Source organism: Mobula hypostoma, chromosome 6, assembly GCF_963921235.1.
Source record: "Mobula hypostoma chromosome 6, sMobHyp1.1, whole genome shotgun sequence".
NCBI lineage: Eukaryota > Metazoa > Chordata > Chondrichthyes > Myliobatiformes > Myliobatidae > Mobula > Mobula hypostoma.
Genome location: NC_086102.1, coordinates 31,012,254 through 31,038,764, shown reverse-complemented (window position 1 = coordinate 31,038,764; position 26,511 = coordinate 31,012,254). Strand labels below are relative to the sequence as shown.

At 40.6% G+C, this 26,511-nt stretch overlaps 1 protein-coding gene across 3 annotated transcripts in view; it reads right to left on the bottom strand.

Annotated features, from left to right (window-relative positions):
* The window catches only part of LOC134347901 (uncharacterized), a 65,548-nt gene that overhangs the window by 5,790 nt on the left and 33,247 nt on the right, over nt 1-26,511 (bottom strand). For all 3 annotated transcript variants that reach the window (XM_063050497.1, XM_063050494.1, XM_063050495.1), the window contains exons 5-10: nt 16,064-16,231; nt 12,880-12,953; nt 12,452-12,649; nt 7,986-8,123; nt 2,817-2,906; nt 1,437-1,580 (exon numbers count right to left, since the gene is read on the bottom strand). In XM_063050497.1, the coding sequence (XP_062906567.1) occupies nt 1,437-1,580; nt 2,817-2,906; nt 7,986-8,123; nt 12,452-12,649; nt 12,880-12,953; nt 16,064-16,231 (812 nt within the window). The remainder of the gene's footprint in view (nt 1-1,436; nt 1,581-2,816; nt 2,907-7,985; nt 8,124-12,451; nt 12,650-12,879; nt 12,954-16,063; nt 16,232-26,511) is intronic.

Here is a 26,511-nt window from a genome sequence, read left to right as displayed (position 1 = left end):
CAGTAACTATAACTATTAATATTCTAAAACTAACAGAGTTATGAACAAAGGACTTGTCCAAGAATTGGTCCATCTTTCAAACTGGAGCAAGGTCAATTTTGGACATAGGGGTCTTATTAGGTGGGATATTTAGCCCATAAAGACTGTTAAGTGGGAGGCTTTTAAGTATTGAAGAGAAGTGTGCTCTTGAAGGAGAAGGCTGGCAAGTTTACGAAATACTGGTTGAAGAGATATTCAGGCTCTTAGAAAAAAGGTACAGACTGAGCTTAAGCAACCAAAAACAAGCAAGTTCCTTGATGGCTTACAAGAAACATTGTACAGTAAAATGTGATGGAACAGCAGTCTTGGTTAAGGAAAATCTCAAGAGACTCAATGGGTATATTAAGAGAGTAAAATGCTGTGTAGGAAGAGAATAATCCCTTTAAAGATCAACATGACCATCAATGTGTAGAGCCACATGAGATGGGTAAGATTATTAATGAATATTTTCATCAGATGTTACTACAGAGAAAATAACAGCTTATGAAAGGAGTGCTGTCTATGACCAGATATGACTTGCCAGTGAGATGGTGTAAAAATCCCCAGGCCCTTACCAAGTTTGCATTCTTGAATCTTGTGGGAAGCTAGGGAACAAAGTACAAAGGTGCTTGCAGAGATACTGGCTGACATTCCAGAAGACTGGAAGTTGCTAATGTACTGTTAATTAAGAAGGGCAGCAAACCCAGGCCAGTAAATCTGATGTCAGTGTTGAGAAAGTTACTGGATGGGATTCTGAGGTACAGGATCTATTAAAATTTGAATTGACGAGGTCTGGTCAGGGATAGTGTGGTTTAGTGTGTAGGAAATTGTGTCTGACAAATCTTAGTTTTGGCAGGAGGATAGATAAGGACAAGGCAGTAATCACCATCTCTATGGGTTTTAGCAAGGCCTTTGATAAGGTCCCATATGGCAGGCTAAACTGAAAGGTTAGATTGCTTGAGATACGCAGAGAGATGGCTAACTGGATTGAGATATGCTCAATGATACGAAGCAGAGTGATGGTCAAAGGTCATTTCTTGGACTGGATCCCTTGTCAAGTGGTGTGCTACAGAGGTGGATGTTGGGACCTCTGTTTATGTTGATGCTTTCTGAGGTACAGGTACAAAGCATAGCTACTAAGTTTGTGGATGATAGTAAAATAGGTGGTATCAGTGATGGTTATCAAAAATTACAAAGGGATCTTATTCAGCTAGATAAATAGGTTAAGAATTAGCAAAGTTTTCAATTTGGACAAATGTAAAATACATTCTGGGAAGTCATACCAGGGAAGGATTTATTCGTCAGGGCAAACATTCATTGTATATTGTGGAACAAAGTGACCTCAAAGTACAATTACATGGTTCACTGAAAATGGTGACTTTTAGTCCGGAGATGAAAATTGCAGATTACTTCCTTACCTTTTCATCTGTTCCACCAAAATCAACTTTGTACCATTTGAAAATTTGACTCAGACGAAGTTCCTTTTTGGCCACATCAACTTGACAGCTTTCAGCACCATCAAGAAAAGCTTCAGCTGAAATCTTTAATTGGTGTTCGATGTCCTACATTTGGGTATCAAGATACAGTTTTAATTTAGCAAACTACACCTTATTACCACTTGAAAAATGCATTTGTACATTGCTTAGAAGCATGCAAGTACTGAAACAACAGCTAAACTTTAGGTACAAACTACTTGCAGGGCTCTAGAAACCCTCTGAAAATGGCTTGTATCACATGTACCAATAAGCATTAGGAGGCTGCTACTTGTGGAAAAACAGCCTGACCCTGTTCTATGTTCAAGTTTGATTGTCATTCAACCACACACATGTATACAGCCAAACAAAACATTGTTTCTCCAGGGTCAACGTGCAAAACAATCCATATAGCCACACAGGGCACATATAGTTACGATCGCACAGCCACAAGATAATATTAGCACAAGTCCCTGGGTGGTATGCCCTCAAGATTGATGGTGCATTAGAATCAGTCCTGGAGCCATGTTTCTGCAAGAACAAACATGCAGCAGTTCCTCATCTCATGCTGGATCAGCCAATCCAGTTTGTCTTCCAGGGAGCAAATACTGGACAGAAGCACTGATGGGAGAACTGACTGGTAGGGACCAGCCCTCAATCTAGTATACCAACCATACCCCCGTTCTCTCCCCTGGGAGGCTACAACCAGCGCATGTCGCGCATAAGAGCCTGATCCACACACCAGGGCCACACAGGTTCTCTGCCATCAGTCTTGCCAATTAACTGATTTTACAATATTTTGTCTTATCAATTCCATCAAGGTCTTGCAATCACATGACAAATATTTAAGATAAATTCGGTGGACCCAGAGAGGCTGCTGCAACTAAGTGTGCCTCCATTTTATCGGAAGTTCTCAGTACTTTCCACTGGTGTTATTTAATGTCCTTGTCTGTTCTTGCTTCATTTAGGATCTAATGGTTAACTTGCATTACAACACAAGTTCAAAATCGGGTAAAATCATTATTTTTCTGCGGGAAGGGGCATGAGGAGCCATTTTCTAATTCTGTTTAGAGTTTATCACCTGGCTAATTCAAGTTGAAAGTGATTGGGCTGCTTGTTTACCTATCATGGCCTTGTAGTTTTCTTGCAGGCCAAGATTTAAAATGTGAAATAAAATTCTAATTCAAATAACTGAAAACTTTTTAATTACATGGTTACAACCCAAACAGGATTTGCCAACATCATTCTAAATTTAAGCCAGAGTATTGACAGTGGAAAGTGATACTGAAAACCTTGCAACATTTTGAAATGGTATTTGGAACAAACCTTCGCAGAGTAGGTCTTGATGGGAGGACAGCTTTGAACTCCACAGTTTAAAGCAAAATGAATCAGTGGCTCCACTTCCTCCAGTGCAGCCTGAAAAGTTAGAGCTCAACTTAAATTAATGAAATAATGAGTGAAATGTTTTTCAAAATGAGGTAACAATTGTTATTCCGACTACCAAGTATACCCTCTTCTCGCTACTGCCATTGGGCAGGAGCTACAGAAGCCTAAGGTCCCACACCGCCAGGTTCCGGAATAGTTATACATAACCTTACAACCATCAGGCTCCTGAAACAGCAGGGATCACTTCATTCACCACCACTGTGAATTGATACCACAGCCTACAGACTCACCTTCAGGGATTCCTTACAACTCACGTTCTCAGTATTATTTTTATTTGCACATTGTTTGTTTGTCAGTCTCAATTTTTTTGTAAAATTCTATTGTATCACTCTTTCCCTGTAAATACTTGCAAGAAAATGAACCTCAAGATAGTATTTGCAATGTATACAGTATGTATTTAAATAATAAATTTACTTTGAGCTTTGACTAGAGGTCTGTAAGCAGTGTTGACATCTGTTGTTTGTGATGTATACAAACAAGATGGACAAAAATGTAGGTGTGTGATTAGTAAACCTGCAGATGAAGTGAGGACGCTCAAAATCACTATTGCCAGTATGTGAAACATACCAGAATTGATTGCTATTCGGTGCCAAGCACAAAACACAGGACAATAACATAACAGACAACAGAATAGCAACCAACAATCTACAAGACAATAGTGCAAACAGCCATGAGCCATCAACAATTAGCAGAATGGTAACATGCACAAACATTAATAACCAAACATAAATAAATGTGAACATAGGAACAAACTTCATAATTACCAACAGGACAAGGAGACTATTTAACAGATGTTCTACAAAGACAGTTAGGTTATTAAATCTTGAGTGAGTTTTTTTTTGGAGAAGCTGGGCAGCTACAGGAAAGAAACTTTGGAGATGATGTGTAATTATGGTGGTGATGGACTTGTAGAGTCTCCCTGATGACAATTTGGTGAATAGGTGACTGCTAGGGTGGGTGGAGTCAGCGGTAAATTTTTGTTCTTCATTCTGGTGATGAGTAGGTCTTCTAATATTGGTGGCCGAAAGCCAGTGATCTTCGCTGAGTGGACCACTTGCTGCTACCTGGACTTGGAGAGGGAGCTGGTGGCGAGAAACTAAACCATTGTCAATGATGGCTGAGTAAAAATTCATTAGGTTACAGCCTGAGATGTTAAGTTTCCTACGCTGGCTTGGGAAGAACAATCTGCTTGGCTTTCCTAGTGATGAGCATGATGTGCTTGTCCTACTTCGATATATCAGTAATGGTAGTCCCCAGGAATTTAAATGACTTGACCATAGACACGGCATGACCATTAATTTTCAAGGCGGGGGGAGACAGGTAGGGGGATTGTTGGCAGAAGTCAATCCTCATTTCCACTGTCATGACAGCATTAAACTCCAAGTTGTTACGAGCACACCATGCTGCATGACGGTCCATCTCTCTTTGAGAGTGGGTCACATCATTATTAGAGACGAGACTAACTACCTCCGTGCCATCCGCAAACTTTGGCATTCTAATGGATTTGTCTGTAGAGGTACAATCATTTGTATAAAGTGAGAACAGGAGGGATGAAAGAACAGCCCTTGGGAAAGCTTGTGCCGATAGACATTGGATCAGTCAAGGAGAAGCCCGTCAGGAAGATTGTAATCCACTGACAGATACTGTATGGTACAGCTAGCTGGGTTAGCTTGCTGTTGAGCAACTCTGGAACAACAGCTTTGAAGGTGAAGCTAAAATCCACAAACAGGATCCCCATATAAGTGTTGAGGAAATCCAAACGTTGAAGAAAGTAATAAAGGCACAAGTTAAGTGCATTCTTAACTGAGGGATTTGCTCTATAAGCAAACTAGTGGAACAAGAAGAGGATCAGTAGTGTACTTAAGGTAGACCAACATCAGACATTCAAAGGTTTCCATAACTACTGAAGTCAGAGCAACTGGCCTATAATCATTAGGTCCAGCAATCTTGTCTTTCTTGGGAACTGGAACAACTGTAGCAACTTTAAAGCAGTCCAGAATCCTGCATAATTGCAGGGAATTGTTAGAAATATCTCAGTGAAGACAGGTCTGGGAGTACCAGGGGAGACACCATTAGAGCTTGCAGCTTTCCTAATGTTCTGTTTTCCAAATAGTCTTCTTGCTTCACAGAAATACAGGATGAGATGGAGTGAAGGGGAGGAGGCTGAAGAAGGTGAATGGGGCTGGGGTGAAGTGGGGGATGGTGATTGTGAAAGGGAGGGGGTAGGTGCTCAGCAAATCAGGATCAGAGGAAGTGAAATGTTGATGGTGCTTATCAAACCAGCAATAAAGTCGATTGAGCTAATTGGCCAAGCTAGGGGAGGGGGAGACTTGGGAGCACTTCTGTTTGAAGTTGTTAAGACTTTGTAGGGAACTCCAAACTGTCCAACTATTGATGAAGTGGAAGATGAAGTTTAATCTAGATAAGTGTCGTACTTTGGGAGTTCAAATACAGAGGGCAGTATATAGAAAGTGGTGGGACCCTTTGGAGCAATGACGTACAGAGAAATATTGGGGTGCAAGTTCACAACTCCCCAGGAGTGACAATACCAGTAGGTATGATGGTAGTGAAGGTACACTTGCCTTCCTTGGTCAGATGTTGAGTATAAAAATCAGGAAGTTATGTTGCAGTTCTATAAATCTTTAGTTAGGCCACATTTGGCATACTCTGTTGTTCTGGTCATTGCATTACATGAAGAATATGAGGCTTTGGGACAGTGTTGATGAAGATCACTAGGATGCTGCCTGGATTAGAGAGCATTAGCTAAAGGGGGAGGTTGGAAAGACTGGGACATTTTTTCTGGAGCATTGGAAGCCAAGGGGCCTGAGTGGAAAAGAAGTAGGTGCCTGGAATGTGCTGCCAAGGGCATTTAGAAAGGCACAAACTGGCAGGGAATAGGGGGATATGACCTATATGCAGGCAGATGGGGTTAGTTTGGATTGCTACCATGGTCAGTGTAGACATCATGGGCTAAGGGCTTGTACCAGTGCTGTACTAGGCTACGTATTCTACATGGACCTCAGCAAAGTTTGAGATTGTCCTATATGGAAGCCTGGTCCAAAATATATGGGATCCACAACAAATTGGAAAAATGAATCAGATATTGCCTTGATGACAGGAGACAGAGTATGATCATGGAGGGTTGTTTATGTGATTGGAAGCTTTTGACCAATGGTTCACCAAGGGAAGTGTTAGGACATTTACTGTATGATTTTGATATGAATACGAGAGGTATTCTTAAGTTTGCAGGTGACACCAAAATCACTCATGTTATAGAGGTGTAGGCTAAGGTATGACATCGATCAGTTAGTAAGATGGAATTTAATCCTGACAGGAGCAGGGTGATGCATTTTTAAGACTAATATCAGTCGCACAATTGCAATGGTAGAGCCTTGGGGATTGTTAAGGAACAGAAGGACTTAAGGTGTACAATTCCAAGGATCGCTGTAGGTGGCAGCACAAGTAGAGAAGGTAGTATACAGTATGAGATATTTGTCTTCATTGGCCAAGGCAAAAAATACAAGTGCAGGAGGTTATGGTACAGGTTTATAAAACATGGTTAGGCCACAAAAGGAGTACTGTGTACAGTTCTGTTAACCACATTATAGGAGGAGCCTGACTGGTTTGGACAGTACACAGAGGGGATTCACCAGGGTGTTGCCTGGGCTAAAGAATGGAGGTATACACAATCATGAGCAGCATAGACAGGATAGATACCCTGCCTTGAGTAAAAGTTTCCTGCTAAATATGGAGGGTACAAAGAGCAAAGAGTAAGAGGTTTAAATGGAGGCAGAGTTTTTTCATCAAAAGATGCCTGCATTCTGGAACGCCCTGCCTGAGTAGGTGATGAGGATAGGTCTCCATGATATTTACATATCTAGGTGAGTATTTGAATTACCAAGGCATTGAAGGATATGGTCCAAGAGATGCTAAATTAGATGAGTATGGATGGGTACAAGATGGTTGGCTTGACACATGCTGAAGGGCCTGCTTCTGTGCTACATGACTCTGACTCGAAACACAAGGCTAAGCATAGATTGAAAACCAAACAACACTGAACAATCGTGTGCAGTTTTGGTCCCCTAATCTGAGGAAAGACATCTTTGCCATAGAGGGAGTACAAAGAAGGTTCACCAGATTGATTCCTGGGATGGCAGGTCTTTCATATGAAGAAAGACTGGATGAACTGGGCTTGTACTCGTTGGAATTTAGAAGATTGAGGGGGGATCTGATTGAAACGTATAAGATCCTAAAGGGATTGGACAGGCTAGATGCGGGAAGATTGTTCCCGATGTTGGGGAGGTCTAGAACGAGGGGTCACAGTTTGAGGATAGAGGGGAAGCCTTTTAGGACCGAGGTTAGGAAAAACTTCTTCACACAGAGAGTGGTGAATCTGTGGAATTCTCTGCCACAGCAAACTGTTGAGGCCAGTTCATTAGCTATGTTTAAAAGGAAGTTAGATATGGCCCTTGTGGCTACAGGGGTCAGGGGGTATGGAGGGAAGGCTGGGTTCTGAGTTGGATGATCAGCCATGATCATAATAAATGGCGGTGCAGGCTCGAAGGGCCGAATGGCCTACTCCTGCACCTATTTTCTATGTTTCTATGTTTCTAATCCCTCGATCTGCATTGTGAGCTGGAAATACACTTAAAAGTTTAAGTAAAACCCTGCTTCACTCAGGATGAATATTTACTGCCTTCAAAGGTGATGATGACCTTAAATTATGAGTCTGTAACCTTTCATTTCACATGCCTTTTCACGTGATCAGCGCAGGATACAGATCATAAGCCATTTGCCTTTTGGGCTTGAATGATTGAATGATGTTGCTAAGGAAGACAGACATGTACAATTAGCTCTGGCTTGGCACTCTGACCGGGTGCAGCTTGTTCAAGTATCACAATTCCGGAGCACATTTTCCGCTACTATATAATGTAGCTCAAGGAATAGCAAATTAAGCCAATAAAAATAAATTTGCAGAATAATTATCTGCCTGATAGGGAATTATCATAAAATTATTTATCAATACACACACACACACAATGAACTAACCTTGAGACGTGGATCACCCTTTGAAAAAGGTTTTGTCAATTGAGCAATGCCCTTTTGGTTCCCCCGCAGTACACCATTTTCTATATCTTGCAGTGTAAAGACTTCTCCACCAATCACATAACTTGCAGTATTAAAAAACTAAAAAACAGCATGGAAATAATTTTCAGATGAGGTTTCCTTTAACACAATAATAGATCATTAAATTAATCTGGCTGTGTGGCTCTACATCACTAGCACCTTCACTGAGGAGACAATGGTAATGAACGCATGGTACTTTTCCACCATGTTTTCACACTTATTTTCTTAAAACCATTTTATAATGAATGAATAATCAAGACCCCTTGTTACTTTTGACTAGAAAACTTGCCATCTGATAAACTGGGTTTTGCATATTCAAATCTGAGCTAGAACTATTCCTAGTATGAAATCACAGGTACAATGGTGGTATTAAACATAATTTGTTACTAGGTAGCAAGCTCACAGGAGAGAAAGTAGAACTATTATATTAGCATAGGGACGCTCTTCCAGCGATCGGAGTGAATGATGTTATTGGAACAGAGCAGATAGATCTCTATCCTGTTGGCTGCATGAAATGGAGAGTTTTATGTCCCAGCTCTGCCTCATCATGCTCAACAAAATATCCTCGTCACCCTCCATACTACTAAACAGGGACAGGTGGATCCTAAATGAGACTATGTCAAGTTTCAAAACAGAATTCCCCTAGAGTGAGCCTTCAGTGTAGACAAATGTATGATCCACCAAGTTTTTTTTTTACTTTTCACAAGTTATGATTGGGATCATTGCAAATAACACTGAATGATGCAAACAAATTTGAAAAGATGTTTCCTTTTGGTTAAATCGGCAATGAATATAAGGCAGAAGTTCCTACAAAACGTGATTAGGAACACAGTAGAGTATAAAGACAAAGCTTGTTTCTATGGAAAGATGACATGGAATGACTAGTAGAGACATCTCATTAGTTTCACAGAATATAATTGCAACATATACAGTAGCTGCACCATGATATCAAAAATGTATCCAGGCTGCATTGAGGTTCTAATTTTGCCTCTCAAAGTAAAGGCTATGATTATCTGATAACAGAAACAATAATACTGCTGGGAAGTTTGAAAAATGATGTTGCTATGATTCTAGGTATAATAAAAGTATAAAATTCTGGAAATACTCAGCAAATCTTTGGCTGGTCTCACAGTATGGAGGAGGAGGCAGCATTATGAACTGCAAATGCAGTACCAGATTAGAAATAGGTAATTAATTTGATCTGTCACCTGGAATAGATATTTCAATGGTGAACAATGGGAAACAAGAGCAAATATGACAGGTACTCCACTCCCCAAAAATTATGGTGCACTAGAAATGTAAAAAAACTGATGGAAATAATCAGCAAAAAAGTATTTATAGAAGCAGAAGATTGTTAACATTTCCGACTTTCAACTTTAATCCAACTCCTGCCTGTTCACACTTGACTTTAGGCCCTGGGAATTGAAGTTCTCAAAGGATTTCTGCCGGTTTTATACAAAAATAATGCTTTCTTGGGTGTTCAAATCAATCCACTGAGTTTAAGGTAGGAGCACGGTTGAACGGTTACTGAGAAAATATATTTGCAGAAAATAATGACAGTATGCTTTCAATATGTTGAATTCTACAGACGACTGGCATATATTCTAGCTGAATGATGTCGACAGACATAGGTATTGATTAAAAGGATTAAAAACCTTAAACATAAGACCATAAGATATAGGAGCAGAAGTAAGCCAATCAGCCCATTGAGTTTGCTCTGCCATTCAATCATGGGTTGATCCAATTCTTCCAGTCATCCCCACTCCCCTGCCTTCTCCCCATACCCTTTGATGGCTAATCATGAACCTATCTATCTCTGCCTTAAATGCACCCAACGACTTGACCTCCACAGCCACTCGTGGCAACAAATTCCACAGATTTACCACGCTCTGACAAAGTCATTTCTCCGTATCTCTGTTCTATCATCCTTCAATCCGGAAGTCGTGCCTTCTTGTCCTAGAATCCCCTACCATGGGAAATAACTTTGCCATATCTAACCTGTTCAGACCTTTTAACATTCAGAATGTTTCTATGAGATCCCCCCTCATTCTCCTGAACTCCAGGGAATACAGCCCAACATCTGCCAGATGTTCACGTTCCTTTCATCCATGGAATTATTCCCGTGAATCTTCTTTGAACCCTCTCCAATGACAGTTTATCCGTTCTAAGATAAGGAGCCCAAAACTACACACAATACTCCAAGTATGGTTTCATGAGTGCCTTATAGAGCCTCAACATCACATCCCTGCTCTTATATTCTATACCTCTAGAACTGAATGCCAACATTGCATTTGCTTTCTTCACCACCAACTCAACCTGGAGGTTAACCTTCAGGGTATCCTGCACAAGGACTCCCAAGTCCCCTTGCATCTCTACATTTTGAAGTCTCTCGCTATCTAAATAATAGTCTGCCCATTTACTTCTTCCACCAAAGTGCATGCCCATACACTTTCCAACATTGTCTTTCATTTGCCACTTTTTTGCCCATTCACCTAAACTATCTAAGTCTCTCTGCAGGCTCTCTGTTTCCTCAACACCAGCCGCTCCTCTACCTAAGTTTGTATCATTGGCAAATTTAGCCACAAATTCATTAATCCCATAGTCCAAATCATTTGACATACATCATAAAAAGCAGCGGTCACAACACTGATCCCCGTGGAACTCCACTGGTAACCGGCAGCCAGCCAGAATAAGATACCTTTATTCCCACTCTCCGTTTTCTGCTGATCAGCCAATGCACCACCCATGCTAGTAACTTCCCTGTAATTCCATAGGATCTTATCTTGCCAAGCAGCCTCATCTGTGGCATCTTGTCAAAGGCCTTCTGAAAATCCAAGTACACCACATCTACTGCATCTCCTTTGTCTGTAATTTCCTCCAAAAATTGCAGTAGGTTAGTCAGGCAGTATTTTCCTTTCAGGAAACCATGCTGGCTTTGGCCTATCTTGTCACGTGCCTCCAGGTACTTCATAATCTCATCCCTAACAATCGATTCCAACGATTTCCCTACCACTGATGTCAGGCTAACAGGTCTACAGTTTCCTTTCTGCTGCCTCCCACCCTTCTTAAATAGCGGAGTAACATCTGCAATTTTCCAGTCATCCAGTACAATGCCAGAATCTATCGATTTTTGAAAGATCATTGTTAATGCCTCTGCAATCTTTCCAGCAACTTCCTTCAGAACCCAAGGGTTCATTCCATCAGGTCCAGGAGATTCATAATTCATCTTTTCCTTCCTAATGACCTTCCGCAAGTTTTTAAAAAAGCTTCCCAATCCTCTTTCTTCCCACTCGCTTTGGCTTCCTTGTTTGCCCTCTCTTCTGCTTTTACTTTGGCTCTGGTTTCACTTGTCAGCCACGGTAGTATCCTTCTTCCATTTGAAAATTTCTTATTTGGAATATATAACAGCCTTTTTAACAGGTCTTATTTGGAATATATAACAGGTCCTTTTACCCTTGCCATTTAGATACAAGAAGAAATTACTTCTCCCCTCACCAAGCTAAGGCCAAAATAAAGGAATTAATGCAGTTTTCCAACTCTTTTCTTTAAAAAAAAAGCTGTCTGTACAAATATCTGGTTCAACAGGTCCTGAAGGATACAGGGTGAAGTATAAACTGGAATGATAAAATTCTACTGTGGTACAATAGGTTAGTGAGTTGACCACAGAGAGCAGCAGACCGTAAGGATGTAATACTGGCCCTAGGTTTTAGAAATAGAGACAAGGAGTGAAAAACCCAAAGGATATGCTAACTCAATAAATAAAGTTATTTATCCTCAGTTGTTGTATTGTCTTGACCACATAAGGACAATAAAGATTTTGAAGAGGATACCGAAGAGATTCACTAGAATTATTGCAGAGTTGAGGCATTAAGGTTAGACCAGGAAGCTAGGGATATTCTCTCAAAGGGTTTAGAATCACTAACAGGTGAAAAGGAAATGCTTCTTTTTTCCCCCGCAATGAATAAAGGATCAATAGTCAGAGGGTGAAGAAGAGACACAGGGATTGTATGGTCATGTATCATCTCCTAAGATCTGTCAATACTTTGGCCAGATGTTAATTTACTCTTGGGTAAAGAAAAAAACAATTTTGCCATTCTGCTTTGATGTGGATGGACCTTTAGTTAGTTCTCATTTCTAACATTTGCAGGTTTCATGCAGCACATACCCAATGGCCCATGGTAAAGTAAAACTATTTTTGGCTTTGTTACTATATACTGTGGTTGTGATAACACTGCATTAAAACTAATCTATACAAATGTGTCCCTGAACAACGTAACTTGGCTCAATTCCCTCCCTCTGCACCTCGCACCTTTTATACATTGAAAGTGTTACTGTACAGTTGTGTTGATATTCAGAGCAAAATAAAAACTGAGTGTTTGAGATCTTACTTTATATCTCTGCCACATGTTCTTTGGTGCTTTGTATTTAATAATTCCATGAATTACTAATGCATTGTACACATTGATGAAGAATGCCAGTTTCTCATTTCTGCTGAGATCATCAAACTTCAGCCGCTGAAGCTGTATTGCAAGTTTGCAATACTCCTCAAAGGATGGACTATCAGCCATGGATTTGTAATCCACAAACTACAAAAGTAAAAAGAGTTATTTGTTAATTAGATCAAAGTTCCTTCAGGAATCTGGTGATCAAGTATCAGGAAGAAATTCCTATTTAGTAGTTGCCTCTCAAATCAAAGTAAACATTTTAAAGCAGTTCATAAGGTAAGTGAAGAAAGTGAAAAATAATTAAGGCAAACTGAATAAGAAACAGTGGATTTTAGATACAAGAATTTTTCCTAGAAAAAGCATTGACTAACCTTGCCATCAGGTGTAATGTGTTCTGAGAACAGCTTCAGAATTAAATCTCTCATAACTTCAGAATGTCTAGATGCTAAAGTATGAAAGATTATTCAGTGAATTAACATTAAAAAACAAACACTGAAAAATGACAACGCATAGTATTACCTCTGACCGGAGATGATATACATGAATCCCAAAATTTCACCTAAATTGGACAACCTTGTCACAGAAAATCACAATTCTGCTTTCAACTTTATTTTATGTGATTTGTTAGTGTGGCAACAGATTGGGTGACTGTAACCCCTCTGAGGATTAGCCAGCACTTTGATTCTTGAGTTTAAAAAGATGAATTTGCTCTTTCTATTCTGTTTTGGGTGGAAAAACTTGTGTCACAGACACAGATTCTGTTCTATTTCCAGTATTTATGCATTGCTATATTATCTTCCCCCTTGGGTTACAACCTCCCTCAGCTGTGCTTTTATCTCTTCAATTACTTCCACTTTTTCCTACCTGTTCTTGTCCATTTACTCCACCATGATGAAGGTATATTTAACATTTATTACAGTTCTCTGAAGACACAAGAGTAGTTCAAATCAGTAGATGTATATACATTTCCAAAAGACTTTAACGTTCCTGAAGTTAATTAGCTGCCACAGAAAATTATGCTACACAAATTAAGACCCTGTAGAATTGAAGTTATTATGCAGTAGTGTGTCAAGTAGTATTAACCAGTACATCCTTACCAATCCCTCAATCAATGACACCAAAATAAATTCTGTCATTATCAAAGTTGCTCCTCTTTTTTGCAAGATGCAATTGGCTTCAAAATGCTCTGGGCCATCTCCAGAGACATGAACCAGAACTGTACTGCTCAGTACAACTGTATGGGAACAGATTTAATAAAATGCTCCAAAATAAACATATTAACTTGTGAATTGCTGCCTGAGCTTGTTTACTAATTTCCTGTTAGACATCAACAGTATAGAAAATAAGAATATTCTAAAAAAGCACCTTTTGCCAGCAATTTAAAGCTGAAGCTCTGTTCAGAGAAAATAAAGATTCTGATCTGAAACACTGTTTTTATATTTCAGTCTAGCCACTAAAGCAATTTTGCTAAGCACCATAAAAGTAGGTCAGGTGAAGACATTTGTTTGAAATTAAATGGAATTAACAGATTCTGCTGAATTCTGTATGTCTCCTTACCACTATCACAAGTTAAATTTAACACAGATCTGCTTAGGTGAAATTTTACATTTAATACAGTACTTAAAATTGCACATTTTGCTGTTGTCAACCTTCCATTTTTAATATCCACATATACCAGTCTATCTACAAGAACCTAATCCCAACATCAGAATATTGCAACTGCTGCAACAATTTGATTTAGTCTACACTCTGAACTAATTCATCTTCTCTGTTGAACAGCTTGATGCAAACTACCAGCTTTTAAATTGGCTGAATTTACTTGGTTATCTTACAAGATTGTAGCAACCTTACAATACGGAATTTTCACCAATTAGCTATGGATTCAAACCACAAACAATATTCTAACTAGCTGCACCTCCCAGTTCCTATGTTTTAATCATTTATGTAGAGGTAACTTGATGATGAATTTTAAAATATCTGGGGGTAATCTTACAAATTATTGTTGAATTACATTTAATTAATTCTTTATGAGATATTTATCAGGGAGACTGGATTAAATGTCACTCCACTCTTCAAGAAGGGAGAGAGGCAGAAGAAAGGATATTACAGACCAATTAGTCTGACCTTAATGGTTGGGAAGATGTTGGAGTCCATTGTTAAGGATGTGGTTTGGGGGTACTTGGAGGCACATGATAAAATGGGCCATAGTCAGCATGGTTTCTTCAAGGGAAAATCTTGCCTGACAAATCTATTGGAATTCTTTGAAGAAATAACAAGTAGGATAGACAAAGGAGAATTGGTTAATGTTGGGTACTTGGATTTTCAGAAGGCCTTTGATAAAGTGCCACACATGAGGCTGCTTAACACCCCCATTGTATTACAGGAAAGATTCTAGCATGGATAAGGCAGTGGCTAATTGGCAGGATGCAAAGAGTGGGAATAAAGGGTGCCTTGTCTGGTCGGCTGTGGTGTTCCACAGGGGTCTGTGCTGGGACTGATTCTTTTTATGTCAATGATTTGAATGATAGAATTTATGGCTTTGTTACAAAGTTTGCAGACAATAGGAAGATAGGTGGAGGGGCAGGTAGTTTTGAGGAAGTAGACAGGCTACTGAAAGACTTAGACAGATTAGAAGAATAGGCAAAGAAATGGCAGATGCCATACAGCGTTGGGTAGTGTATGGTCATGCACTTTGGTAGAAGAAATGAAAGGGTTGACTATTTTCAGAATGGAGAGAAAATACAAAAATCTGAGGTGCAAAGGGACTTGGGGGTCCCTGTGCAAGATTCCCTAAAGGTTAATTTGCAGGTTGAGTCTGTGGAGAGGAATGCAAATGCAAAGTTATCATTCATTTCAAGAGGACTAGAATATAAAAGTATGTAATGTTGAGACTTTATAAAGCACTGGTGAGACCTCACTTGGAGGACTGTGAGCAGCTTTGGGCCCCTTATCTTAGAAAGGATGTGCTGAAACTATTGAGAATTCAAAGAAGGTTCACAAAATGATTCCAGGATTGAACAACTTGTCATACGAAGAGTGTTTGATGACCCCAGGGCCTGTAATTACTGAAATTCAGAAGAATGAGGGGGTGACCTATTTGAAACCTACCAAGTGATGAAAGGCCTTGATGGAATGGATGTGGAAAGGATGTTTCCTAAAGTGGGAAAATCTAAGACTGGAGGACACAGCCTCAGAATAGAAGTGGGGCGAAATTTTAGAACAGAGATAAGGAGGAATTTCTCTAGCCAGACAGTGATGAATCTGTGGAAATCGTTGACACAGATAGCTGTGGAGGCCAAGTCTTTATGCATATTTAGGGCAGAGGTTGATAGATTCTTGATTTGCCAGGGCATGAAGGGATACGGCGGGGGGGGCGGGGGGCAGGGGGGAAATGGATTAGCCATGATGAAATGGCTGAGCAGACTCAATGGGCCAAAAGGCCTAATTCTGCTCCTATATCTTGAGGTCTTCTGGTCAATATCTATCACGGTCAGACAGGCTGGGCTACGAATCCTCTGCTACATAACAAGTGGAAAAGTTCAAAATATTACATACCGGAAACTGCTCGATATTCTGCTGTGGCTCCAGAATTTAATGCTGATGCAGAGTCATCCTCCACCAATCTGTACAGGGCGTCACTATCTTCAAATCTTTTTTCACTCAGAGGGTTAAAAAACTTTCTGTTTATCAGATTGTTTCCAATTTCAATTGCTGCAGCTTTGTCTAAATTAAATAAACATTAATTTAGTAAAATTATTTAAATGATTAAATCTAAAGCAATTTTTATCCATAGATAATGGAAATGGCCAGGAAAGATTTGACCTGCATTACTGTCAGAAACTCATGACTTCCATACGTATATCCAACATTTAGGACCCCCATCAGCCAGGATGTGCTCTCTCCTTGCTACCATCAAGGAGAAGATACAAGAGTCTGAAGACACACACTCAGTGTTTTAGGAACAGCTTCTACCCTTCACCATCAGATTTCTGAACGTACAACTGACCAACCCATTAACACTATCTCACTATTTTTATACATACCAACACACACATACACAAAGTACTGAGCAAAAGCCTGGGGCAAATGTAAAAAATATTATGCTTTCAAAAATAATGTAGGTTTCTAAATATCAAAAAATACTATAAAGAAGCAACAAACAGTAAAAAGAAGCTAAATCAGTATTTGTGATCACCCATTGCTTTTAAAACTGTATCAATTCTCTTAGGTACACTGTCGTGCAGTTTTATAATTGGCTGGTAGGTTGTTCCAAGCTTCTCGGTGAGTTTGTCACAGATCTTCTGCAGACTCTGACTCGCTTGATATTACTGTAAACCTGATTCAGATATAACTCCCAAAGCAGTGGTTGACAGCTTACTATACAAGCTGGTTTTGTTAACTGTGCTGTAATGTTGGAGTTCTTTACAGAGGAGAATCTTCATGAATGACTTGCAGCATCATAACAGGTACTACCTTTCAATTCATTTCAATAGATGGGTAAAGCTGAAAGGGACAAGTGTTTAACTAATTCAATTTTGAAAGATTATTAATATATTTAAATATCTAACTTCTAATTTTTTTAATAGTTTGAATAGCTACAAAAACACTTAAAATTATCTTTAATTCAGAACATTCAGAACTGTTCCTCCTCTCCAGTGCCTCCTTCCCCAACCCTTCCTAAAGGCATCAGGTTGTGGACAACCCTGTGTGTCAATGAAACTATCTATTCACAAGTTCATTCTGGGGAACAGCATAATGCAAGTTCACATTTTGAGCACGAGGTGCTTGCTGCAGACAGAAATTTCTGGGTGATACATGCTCTTATTCAACTCTCAGCTACATTGCTTTTGGCTCTCAATTTGTCATCCACTCACCTTGCATTTTTAAAATTCCATGAGTTGAAACTGGATCCAAAAAAAAAATCTATGTGTTTGTATTATATTGTGTATAGATAGAGAGATCAGAATGAGAATCAAGTTTAGTATCACCGGTATATGTTGTAAAATTTGTTAACTTTGTGGCAGCAGTACAATGCAATACATAACAAATAAAGAAAAAAAACTGAATTCCAGTAAATATATACAGTGCCTATAAAAACTATTCAGCCCCTCCTGTTGGAAGTTTTCATATTTTATTGTTTTACAACATTGAATTACAGTGGATGTAATTTGGCTTTTTTGACACTGATCAACAGCAAAGACTCTGTGTCAAAGAGAAAACAAATTTCTACAAATTGGTCTAAATTTATTACAATTATTCAACACAAAACAATTGATTGCATAAGTGCTCACCCTCTTCAAGTCAGTATTTAGTAAATGAACCTTTGGCAGCAATTAAAGCTTCGTGCCTGTCTGGAAAAGTCTCTATCAGCTTTGTGCATCTGGACATTCTTCTTTACAAAACTGCTCAAGCTCTGTCAGACTGCATGGGGATTGTGAGTGAATTCTCAGCCACAAATTCTCAATTGGATCGAGGGCAGGACTCTGACTTGGCCACTCCAAGACATCAACTTTGGTTTTAAACCATTCCTGTGTAGCTTTGGCTTTATGCTTGGGGTCATTGTCTTGCTGGAAAACAAATCTTCTCCCAAGTCACAGTTATCTTGCAGACAACATCAAGTTTTCCTCCAGGATTTCCTGTATTTTGCTGCATTTATTCTACCCTCTACCTTCACAAACCTTCCAGGGCCTGCTGCAGTGAAGCATCCCCACTGCATAATGCAGCCACAAGCATGCTTCACAGTAGGGATGGTATGTTTTTGATGATGTGCGGTGTTTGGCTTATGCCAAACATAGCATTTAGTCTGATGGCCAAAAAGCTCTATTTTGGCTTCATCAGACAATAGAACCTCCTCCCAGCTGACTTCAGAGTCTCCCTGATGCCTTCTGGAAACTCAAGCCGAGGTTCATGCAAGTTTCGCCCCCCCACCCCCAACAGTGGCTTTCACTTTGCCACTCTCCTTAAAAGCTGCAACTGGTGAAACACCTGGGCAATAGTTGTATGCACAGTCTCTCCCATCTCAGCCACTGAAGCTTGTAACTCCTCCAGAGTTGTCCTTACTGGTCCCCTTCTTGCACTGTCACTCAATTTTTGAGGATGGCCTGCTCTATGTAGATTTACAGCTGTGCCATACGCTTTCCATTTCTTGATGATCAACTGAACTGTACTCCAAGGGATATTCAGTGACCTTGGAAATTTTCTGGTATCCATCTCCTGACTTGTGCTTTCCAATAACCTTTTTGTGGAGTTGCCTGGAGTGTTCTTTTGTCTTCATGGTGTAGTTTTTGCCGGGATACTGACTCACCAGCATTTGAACCTTCCAGATACAGGTGCATTTTTACTATAATCAATCCAAACACCTTGACTGCACACAGTGATCTCCATTTAACTAATTATGTTACACCTGAACCTAATTGGCTGCACCAATGATGATTTGGTGCATCACATTAAAGGAGGTGAATATTATTGTGTTTTATATTTGTAATTAATTTAGATCACTTTGTAGAGATCTGTTTTCACTTTGACATGAAAGTCTTTTTCAGTGTCAAAAAAAAAACAAATTAAATCCACTGTGATTCAATGTTGTAAAACAATGAAACATGAAAACTTTCATCAAGGGGTTGAATAGTCATCAGTTAATAACTCATCAGGTTGATTGATAAGTTCATGGCCTAAGGTAGGCGATGAGTTATTAACTTCAAACTTTCTGCATAATCACTCAAAGAGTTGACCTGCATGTGATGTGCATGTAACGAGAGCTGTATAACTCAACTCCTTCTACCTTAGGCCACGAACTTATCAATCACGGTGTGTGTTAATTAAATAGCTTAATTAAGATAAGTAGTGCAAAAACAGAAATTTAAAAATAAGGTATGAGGTAATGTTCGTGGGTTCAATGTCCATTTAGAAATCAGATGGCAGAGGGGAAGAAGCTGTTCCTTCAGGCTTCTGCATTCCTTCCTGATGGTAACAATAAGAGGCCATGTCCTGGATGATGGGGGTCCTTGAAGATGCATAACCACTCAGAGTTCCTTGAAGATGTATTGGGATACTATGGAGGCCGGTACACATGATGGAGCTGACTAATTTTACAATCCTCTGCAGCTTACCAAGATCCTGTGCACCCCGCCCCCCATACCAGACAGTGATGCAGCTGGTTAGAATGCTCTCCATGGTACATCTGTAAAGTCTAAGTGTTTTAGGTGGCAAACCAAAGCTCTGTATGGATCTGAAGGATTTGTGCTCCTTTCCAAATGTTCCACCAAATAGATGTCATCATGTATGAATCGGAAGACTCAATCCTGCTAATGATGGCATCACATACAGTATGTGAAACAAATGGGTACTGATACCCCCAGACACTTTGATGGCATCATTAATGGGACTGAGTCGTTTCCAAATCTGCCTGAACCCAAGGTCCTGGAAATACAGATAAATAGAAGTATACAAGTTCATGAGGGACACAGGGTGAAAGCACATGTATTTTTTTGCCAGGGAGAGGAGTGTTCAAAACAAGAGGGCACAGGCTCAGGATCTGCAATGACAGATTTTAAAAGGGTCATCAGGGACAGCTTCCTCAAGGAAAAAGTGGTGCATATTTGGAAATGGCTGCCAAAAAATGGTGATTGAGCTTGACACATTCGAAACATTTAAAAGCCATCTGGCTAAGTATATGGATAGGAGAGGTTTATAGGGCTATGGGCCAAACCCGGGCAGATGGGATTTGCTCACTGGGTAACACAGTTTGCTTCGAGAAGCGGGGCTGAAGGGCCTGTATCTATGCTTGTATGACTCTATAACTCTATGATCTCTATAATCTCTATAACTAATCTGGTAAGTGGGGAAGGTGTGTGTTGGCAGGTGGGATTGAAAGATTCAGGGGAAAAATATAAATTTACAGTATGAAAATAAATGAAAGGAGGGTTAAATCTTATTTAGAAATTTTACTATATATGCTACAGTTGAAAGTACAACTATGCAGAAGGACAGTTAGGGGTATGGAGGTAAGCATAAATGCATGAAGTATATGTAACAAACTGAATTGTAGTTGAAGTACTGAATATTGTGTAGAGATGTAACTGGTAACTAAATATACAAGGTTATTAGGTCTGTCAGAAAAATATTGGAAATGATACAGTAGCTCTGAGGATGAGCGATGAAATTACTTCACTGATGCAAGAGTATAACAAAAGGCAAACAGGAAGATAATTTTATAAACAGTTTTTTTTAAGAAAATTATTCAAAGCTATTTTGAGTTGCCAACTGATCCATTGTAGTGGCTGTGCAGATATATTACAAAGGCAGCAAAGTTTCAATGACAAAATTCTAACTTTCCTTTAGATTGTGATAAGCAAGTTAGCTCATGTAGTGCAATCCTTAAACATACTCTGGATAATCATTTGCAAAATATCCATAGAGGCAAGACACTTTAGGTTCACCAATGAGAAGTAAACCAAAGTTAGATAGCAGATCACTGGAACATAAATATTTAGATCATGAATCAGAATGTGAGCAAGTTCAATATTTTTTTTTTAAAAAGGAGGAAACACAAAACAGCCACTGAAATTTAAGGTCTGGATAAAAAATACTTCGGGTAAGGCAGTAGAGATTGATTACCCATGGCAGAAAAAAACAGTTAAGTAGATAAGTATATTAAAGAGGAGGTGTTCAAAGAATGTAATCTCATATAGAAACAGCTTTCAGCCCTAAGGGTAAAAGATGCTCCATGCCAAAATGCAGCCAATTGAGTGAACAGATAAAGGATCACACAAAACTAAAATGGTAAAAGCCTTCAAAGCATTTGAGAATTGGAGTGTAGATCTGAATAACGAGATACAAAATATCAAAAGGAGGGTGATAAAACTTTAAACGCCTGTCAATATTAATGTTCATCCAAGAGCAACAGGCTTTAGTTTTCTCTATCGAACAAAATGTGGAAATGGAAAGAGCTGGTATATGAAGTCAGACATGAGATCAGCCACTGTAAGGCAGAGCAGACCTGAAGAACTGAATGTCTTCTATTATTGCAATACATTAGATTCCCTAGCCGCCAACAATTTCCCTCTTCACTTTCACAAAATTGTAATCCTTTTTGATACACTAAATATTCACACCACAATTGAGATAAACAACATTCACATTTGGATGGCAACCTATCCTCCACACCATGCCCAGCTCATCTGATTTTGAAAATATTTACCCGTGACAGTATCAGGTCTAAACCCAGCTATTCCAGGGTCTTTTGGTCACTATAGTACATCAACTCAAAAGTAAATTTGGGTTCATTGAGAACTCATCTGCCCTGATCCAGTCCTGACCTACACTGCCATAGAGGGAGTACAAAGAAGGTTCAACAGATTGATTCCTGGGATGGCAGGACTTTCATATGATGAAAGACTGGGTTGACTAGGCTTATACTCGTTGGAATTTACAAACGTTTGTAGAAGATTGAGGGGGGATCTTATTGAAACGTATAAAATACTAAAGGGATTGGACAGGCTAGATATAGGAAGATTGTTCCTGATGTTGGGGAAGTCCAGAACGAGGGGTCACAGTTTAAGGATAACGGGGAAGCCTTTTCGGACTGAGATGAGGAAAAACTTCTTCACACAGAGAGTAGTGAATCTGTGGAATTCTCTGCCACAGGAAACAGTTGAGGCCAGTTCATTGGCTATATTTAAGAGGGAGTTAGATATGGCCCTTGTGGCTAAAGGGATCAGGGGGTATGGAGAGAAGCAGGTACAGGGTTCTGAGTTGGATGATCAGCCATGATCATACTGAATGGCGGTGCAGGCTCGAAGGGCCGAATGGCCTACTCCTGCACCTATTTTCTATGTTTCTATGAAGCATTTGCAGACTGAGGCCAATTTAAAACTTCTCACCTTCACTTACAAAACTTTCTATTCTCTCTTCCTGCTAACCATTGCAATTTCCTCCAAAGGTCTTTAATTCTGGCACCATCAGCATCCCAATTTTAAGTCTTCCATCATTGGTACTGTGCCTTTGTTTATTGAGACACTAAACCCTAGAATTATTTTGCTAAAACTTTTTTCTGCTCTCTTCCAAATTCCTTAAATTCTACTTCTGAACAAACTATTTTATTTATTTAGAGATACAGCATTGAAACAAGCCCCTGCAGCTCATCAAGCCTACACATTCATTTACACTCAAGTGACCAATTAGACTCCCAAACCACACGTCTTGGAAATGTGGGAGGAAACCAAGCACCCAGAGGAAACCCACGTGGCCACAAGAAGAACTTACCAACTCCTTACAGACAGTGATGGGAGTTGACCCCAGATTGCTGGCACTATATTAGCCTTATGCTAACTACAACACTACCATGAGATGAGTGTAGAAGGCCTCAATCTGTCTGCACTAGGGCTCGTTTATACAGTGCGGGTTCTGGGCAATCAGCCTAAGCCTGATAGGATCTGGTCTTCCCTCCAATCATACATGGTATTTGTACAGCTTTGAGTAGTTCTATTTCAGATCTTACACCATTCTCCCATGCTAAATCTGTCAAAAAAAAAATTTCTGCAGAAATTTTAATCCATCCTATATGGATCAGAAACTTTTGTCTGAAATGCCCAAAACTCCTCTGTAAGTTGTGGAAGAAAATGATGAAGATTTGGATCAGAGGCTCTATCCCACCAAGCTGGAAAATAGCTGAAGGATGATTTGTTCCCAAGGTAGAAGATTTGTCTACAATCACCCAGTTTAGGACAATCTCCCTCCGTAGGATTGAGTTCAAAATATTCTCGGTGCTAATGAGAAGGCTGACCTCTTACTTAATGGAGAGCCACTATATCAACACATTCATTCAGAAAGGTGGCATCCGTTTTTTTTCTGGGTGCCCTGAACACACCTCAATAATCAGCCAATTGATCCATGAGGCCAAGCAGAAGAAAGGCAACCTAACAGTCATCTGGTTAGACTTAACCAACACCTATGGAGCAATTCCCCATGTCCTCATCCAGTTTGACCTGGACCACTACATATCCCACCAGTAATGTGAGACATGATCACCAGCTACCCAGGAGGATTCAAGCTATGCTTCACTTCAGCCCGCTTTACCACCAGGTGGCCAGAGCTCCAAAAAGAAATTTCAAACAGCTGTGCCATCTCCCCCATCTTGTTTGTCACGGATATGAACTTCCTCATATCAGCAGCAGCAGCAGACATAACCCAAGGCCCAGTGCTGGAGCCCAGCATCCAACAATCTACAATACAGGGGCTCAGGGATGACATCACAGTAAAGACTGCAACCCACGTCCAAGCAACATGGGTAATGGAAACCCTGGACAACGTAACTACCTGGGCTAGATGACCTTCAAGGCCAGGAAGTCCAGATGCATGATGATCCAAAAAGGGCAAGGTTACTGACAAGTTCAGTCTTCAAGTACAGGGAGAAGTCATTCCTTCCATAGTGGACAATCGAGTAATGTGTCTTGGGAATGCAGCAATGCCAGACAGCACCAACATTACCGACACTATAAAGCAGACTGAGGAGTGGCTGAAGATCAACAAAACCAGACTCCCTGGTAAATTAAAGACATGGCTGTACCAACATGGTCTACCAAGGCTGCTCTGGCTTTTCACAGTATACGAGCTCCCCAGGACCACTGTAGAAGGCATCGAGAGGAAAGTCAACATGCACCTGCAGAAGTGCCATCCCCCCGCCAAGTTTTTCTTCAGTGAAGTTCTACACAAGATCAGGCCAGCTACAGCTCCCGTTGTCACCAGTACTGGAGGAATTCAAGGTGGCAAAGTGTTGAGTCGTGTTAATACTGAGGAGCTCCAATGACAAGCTAATAAACTAAGCAGGAGTCACAACAAGATTGGGCCGAAAGTGGGCCACCAACTTGGACACAGACCAGGCAGTGAGCTCCCTGTAATTGAGAGACATCATTGGCAACCTGTGCCTAGGACGTCAAGGCCTCAGCTCAGTACACTTCCAATGATAGGGGAGCGAGCGCAAGTGCAAGAGATAGGCGGGACATAGTCGAGGCAGAGGTATGGAACCATGAGGAAGATGAGTATTCAAAAGGCAGATGTTGAAAGCAGTGGAGTTGGTGTCACAGGGTGCCAGGACAAAATGGGATCTTCCTAAGTGCAAGGTGACTTGGGCAGAGTTTTGGAGACTGGAGCCCTTCCACATTTCTTTCCTCCTGCAGTCCGTGTATGACACTCTCCCTACACCATCACAGCTGCATACATGGGGTCTGAGACAGAACCCCAAATGCAAGATGTCAGGATACAAAACAGTTTCAACACAAGAACAGCAACACACATCAAAGTTGCTGGTGAATGCAGCAGGCCAGGCAGCATCTCTAGGAAGAGGTATAGTCGACGTTTCAGGCCGAGACCCTTCGTCAGAACCAACTGAAAGAAGAGCTAGTAAGAGATTTGAAAGTGGGAAGGGGAGGGGGAGATTGAAAATGATAGCAGAAGACAGGAGGGGGAGGGATGGAGCCAAGAGCTGGACAGTTGATTGGCAAAGGGGATATGAGAGGATCATGGGATAGGAGGCCTAGGGAGAAAGAAAAGGGGGAGGGGGGAAAAAAACCAGAGGATGGGCAAGGGGTATAGTCAGAGGGACAGAGGGAGAAAAAGGAGAGTGAGAGAAAGAATGTGTGTATAAAAATAAATAACGGATGGGGTACAAGGGGGAGGTGGGGCATTAGCGGAAGTTAGAGAAGTCAATGTTCATGCCATCAGGTTGGAGGCTACCCAGACGGAATATAAGGTGTTGTTCCTCCAACCTGAGTGTGGCTTCATCTTTACAGTAGAGGAGGCCATGGACAGACATGTCAGAATGGGATCGGGATGTGGAATTAAGATGTGCGGCCACTGGGAGATTCTGCTTTTTCTGGCGGACAGAGCGTGTGTTGCTTGAATTTCCAGCGTCTGCAGAATTCCTGTTGTTTGCGTTTTTAACACAAGAAGATCCTGCTGTCCCTAGCTGACACACTGCAGCAGGAGAGGTGTAAAAAGAGACCAGCTGGCAAAGAGGCAAACAGGGCAGTCATTTTCATCAGGGAGAGGGTCACACCCGTGATATCAAAGAAGCCCAAGTCCACCTGCTTCAATCTGCCAAATCAAGGGAGACAAGGGTCAATGTAGTGAATCTGCAGTTTCCAGAGGTGGTGCAAACCACACTTCAGACATCATACTGTAGTCCACTGAAGGCAAGAAAATCATCCTGGTGGAGCTCAAAGTACTATAGGAGGAAGGATATGAGAGGCTCATGAGAGGAAGGCCCCGAAGTACCAGTCGTTAGTCCAGGAATGCAGGGATAAAGACAACAGATTCCCTGTGGAGATCAGCTGTAGAGGGCTCCTGGCAAGGTCAGCATGGAAGTTGCTGTCTGCACTGGGCCTTGATGAAAAGACCAAGAACTAAGCAGCTTGCAGGATGGGGGAAGTAGCAGAGAGAACCTCTTGCTGGATATGGAGCAGGCGAGAGGAGTTGAGCTGGAAGTCAGGAGCAGGCGGGCAGTGTCTTGGCCACCACTGCTGACCCGCCAACTAGAGAATGTAGTGGTTAAGGGTCAAAACACAGTATGAAGGTTGGGCGCCACCTGACAACATCTGCTCCTGGACAAAGGCTATGGTTACCTCATCAGGTAACTATAGAGAGCATCCCGGTGTACGATGCAAGCGATAACTTGATTTTGAAGAGAAACTTCTTGGCTTAGTATGCTCTAAACAAATATTCCACTTTAAGGTCTGAGAAATCTAAATCCAGATATTAGTTTATGCATAAAAAGAACCTGCCTGACGTGTGAGGTGCTAAACTGAAATGTAGTATTTCCTTCTAAAGGGTTGCCAAGATTAAACAAGAAACACCTGCCTAACAACTCCACTGTATTCAACTCTTCATTTTAATTGTTTTTTTTTAAAAAAGGGCTTTAGTTTTAAATTCCTTCCTTGCACTGTCACTTCTCGTTAAAGCTATCTTCTTTTGTTGATCTTTCAAAATGAATATTTAGAAAACGCTCC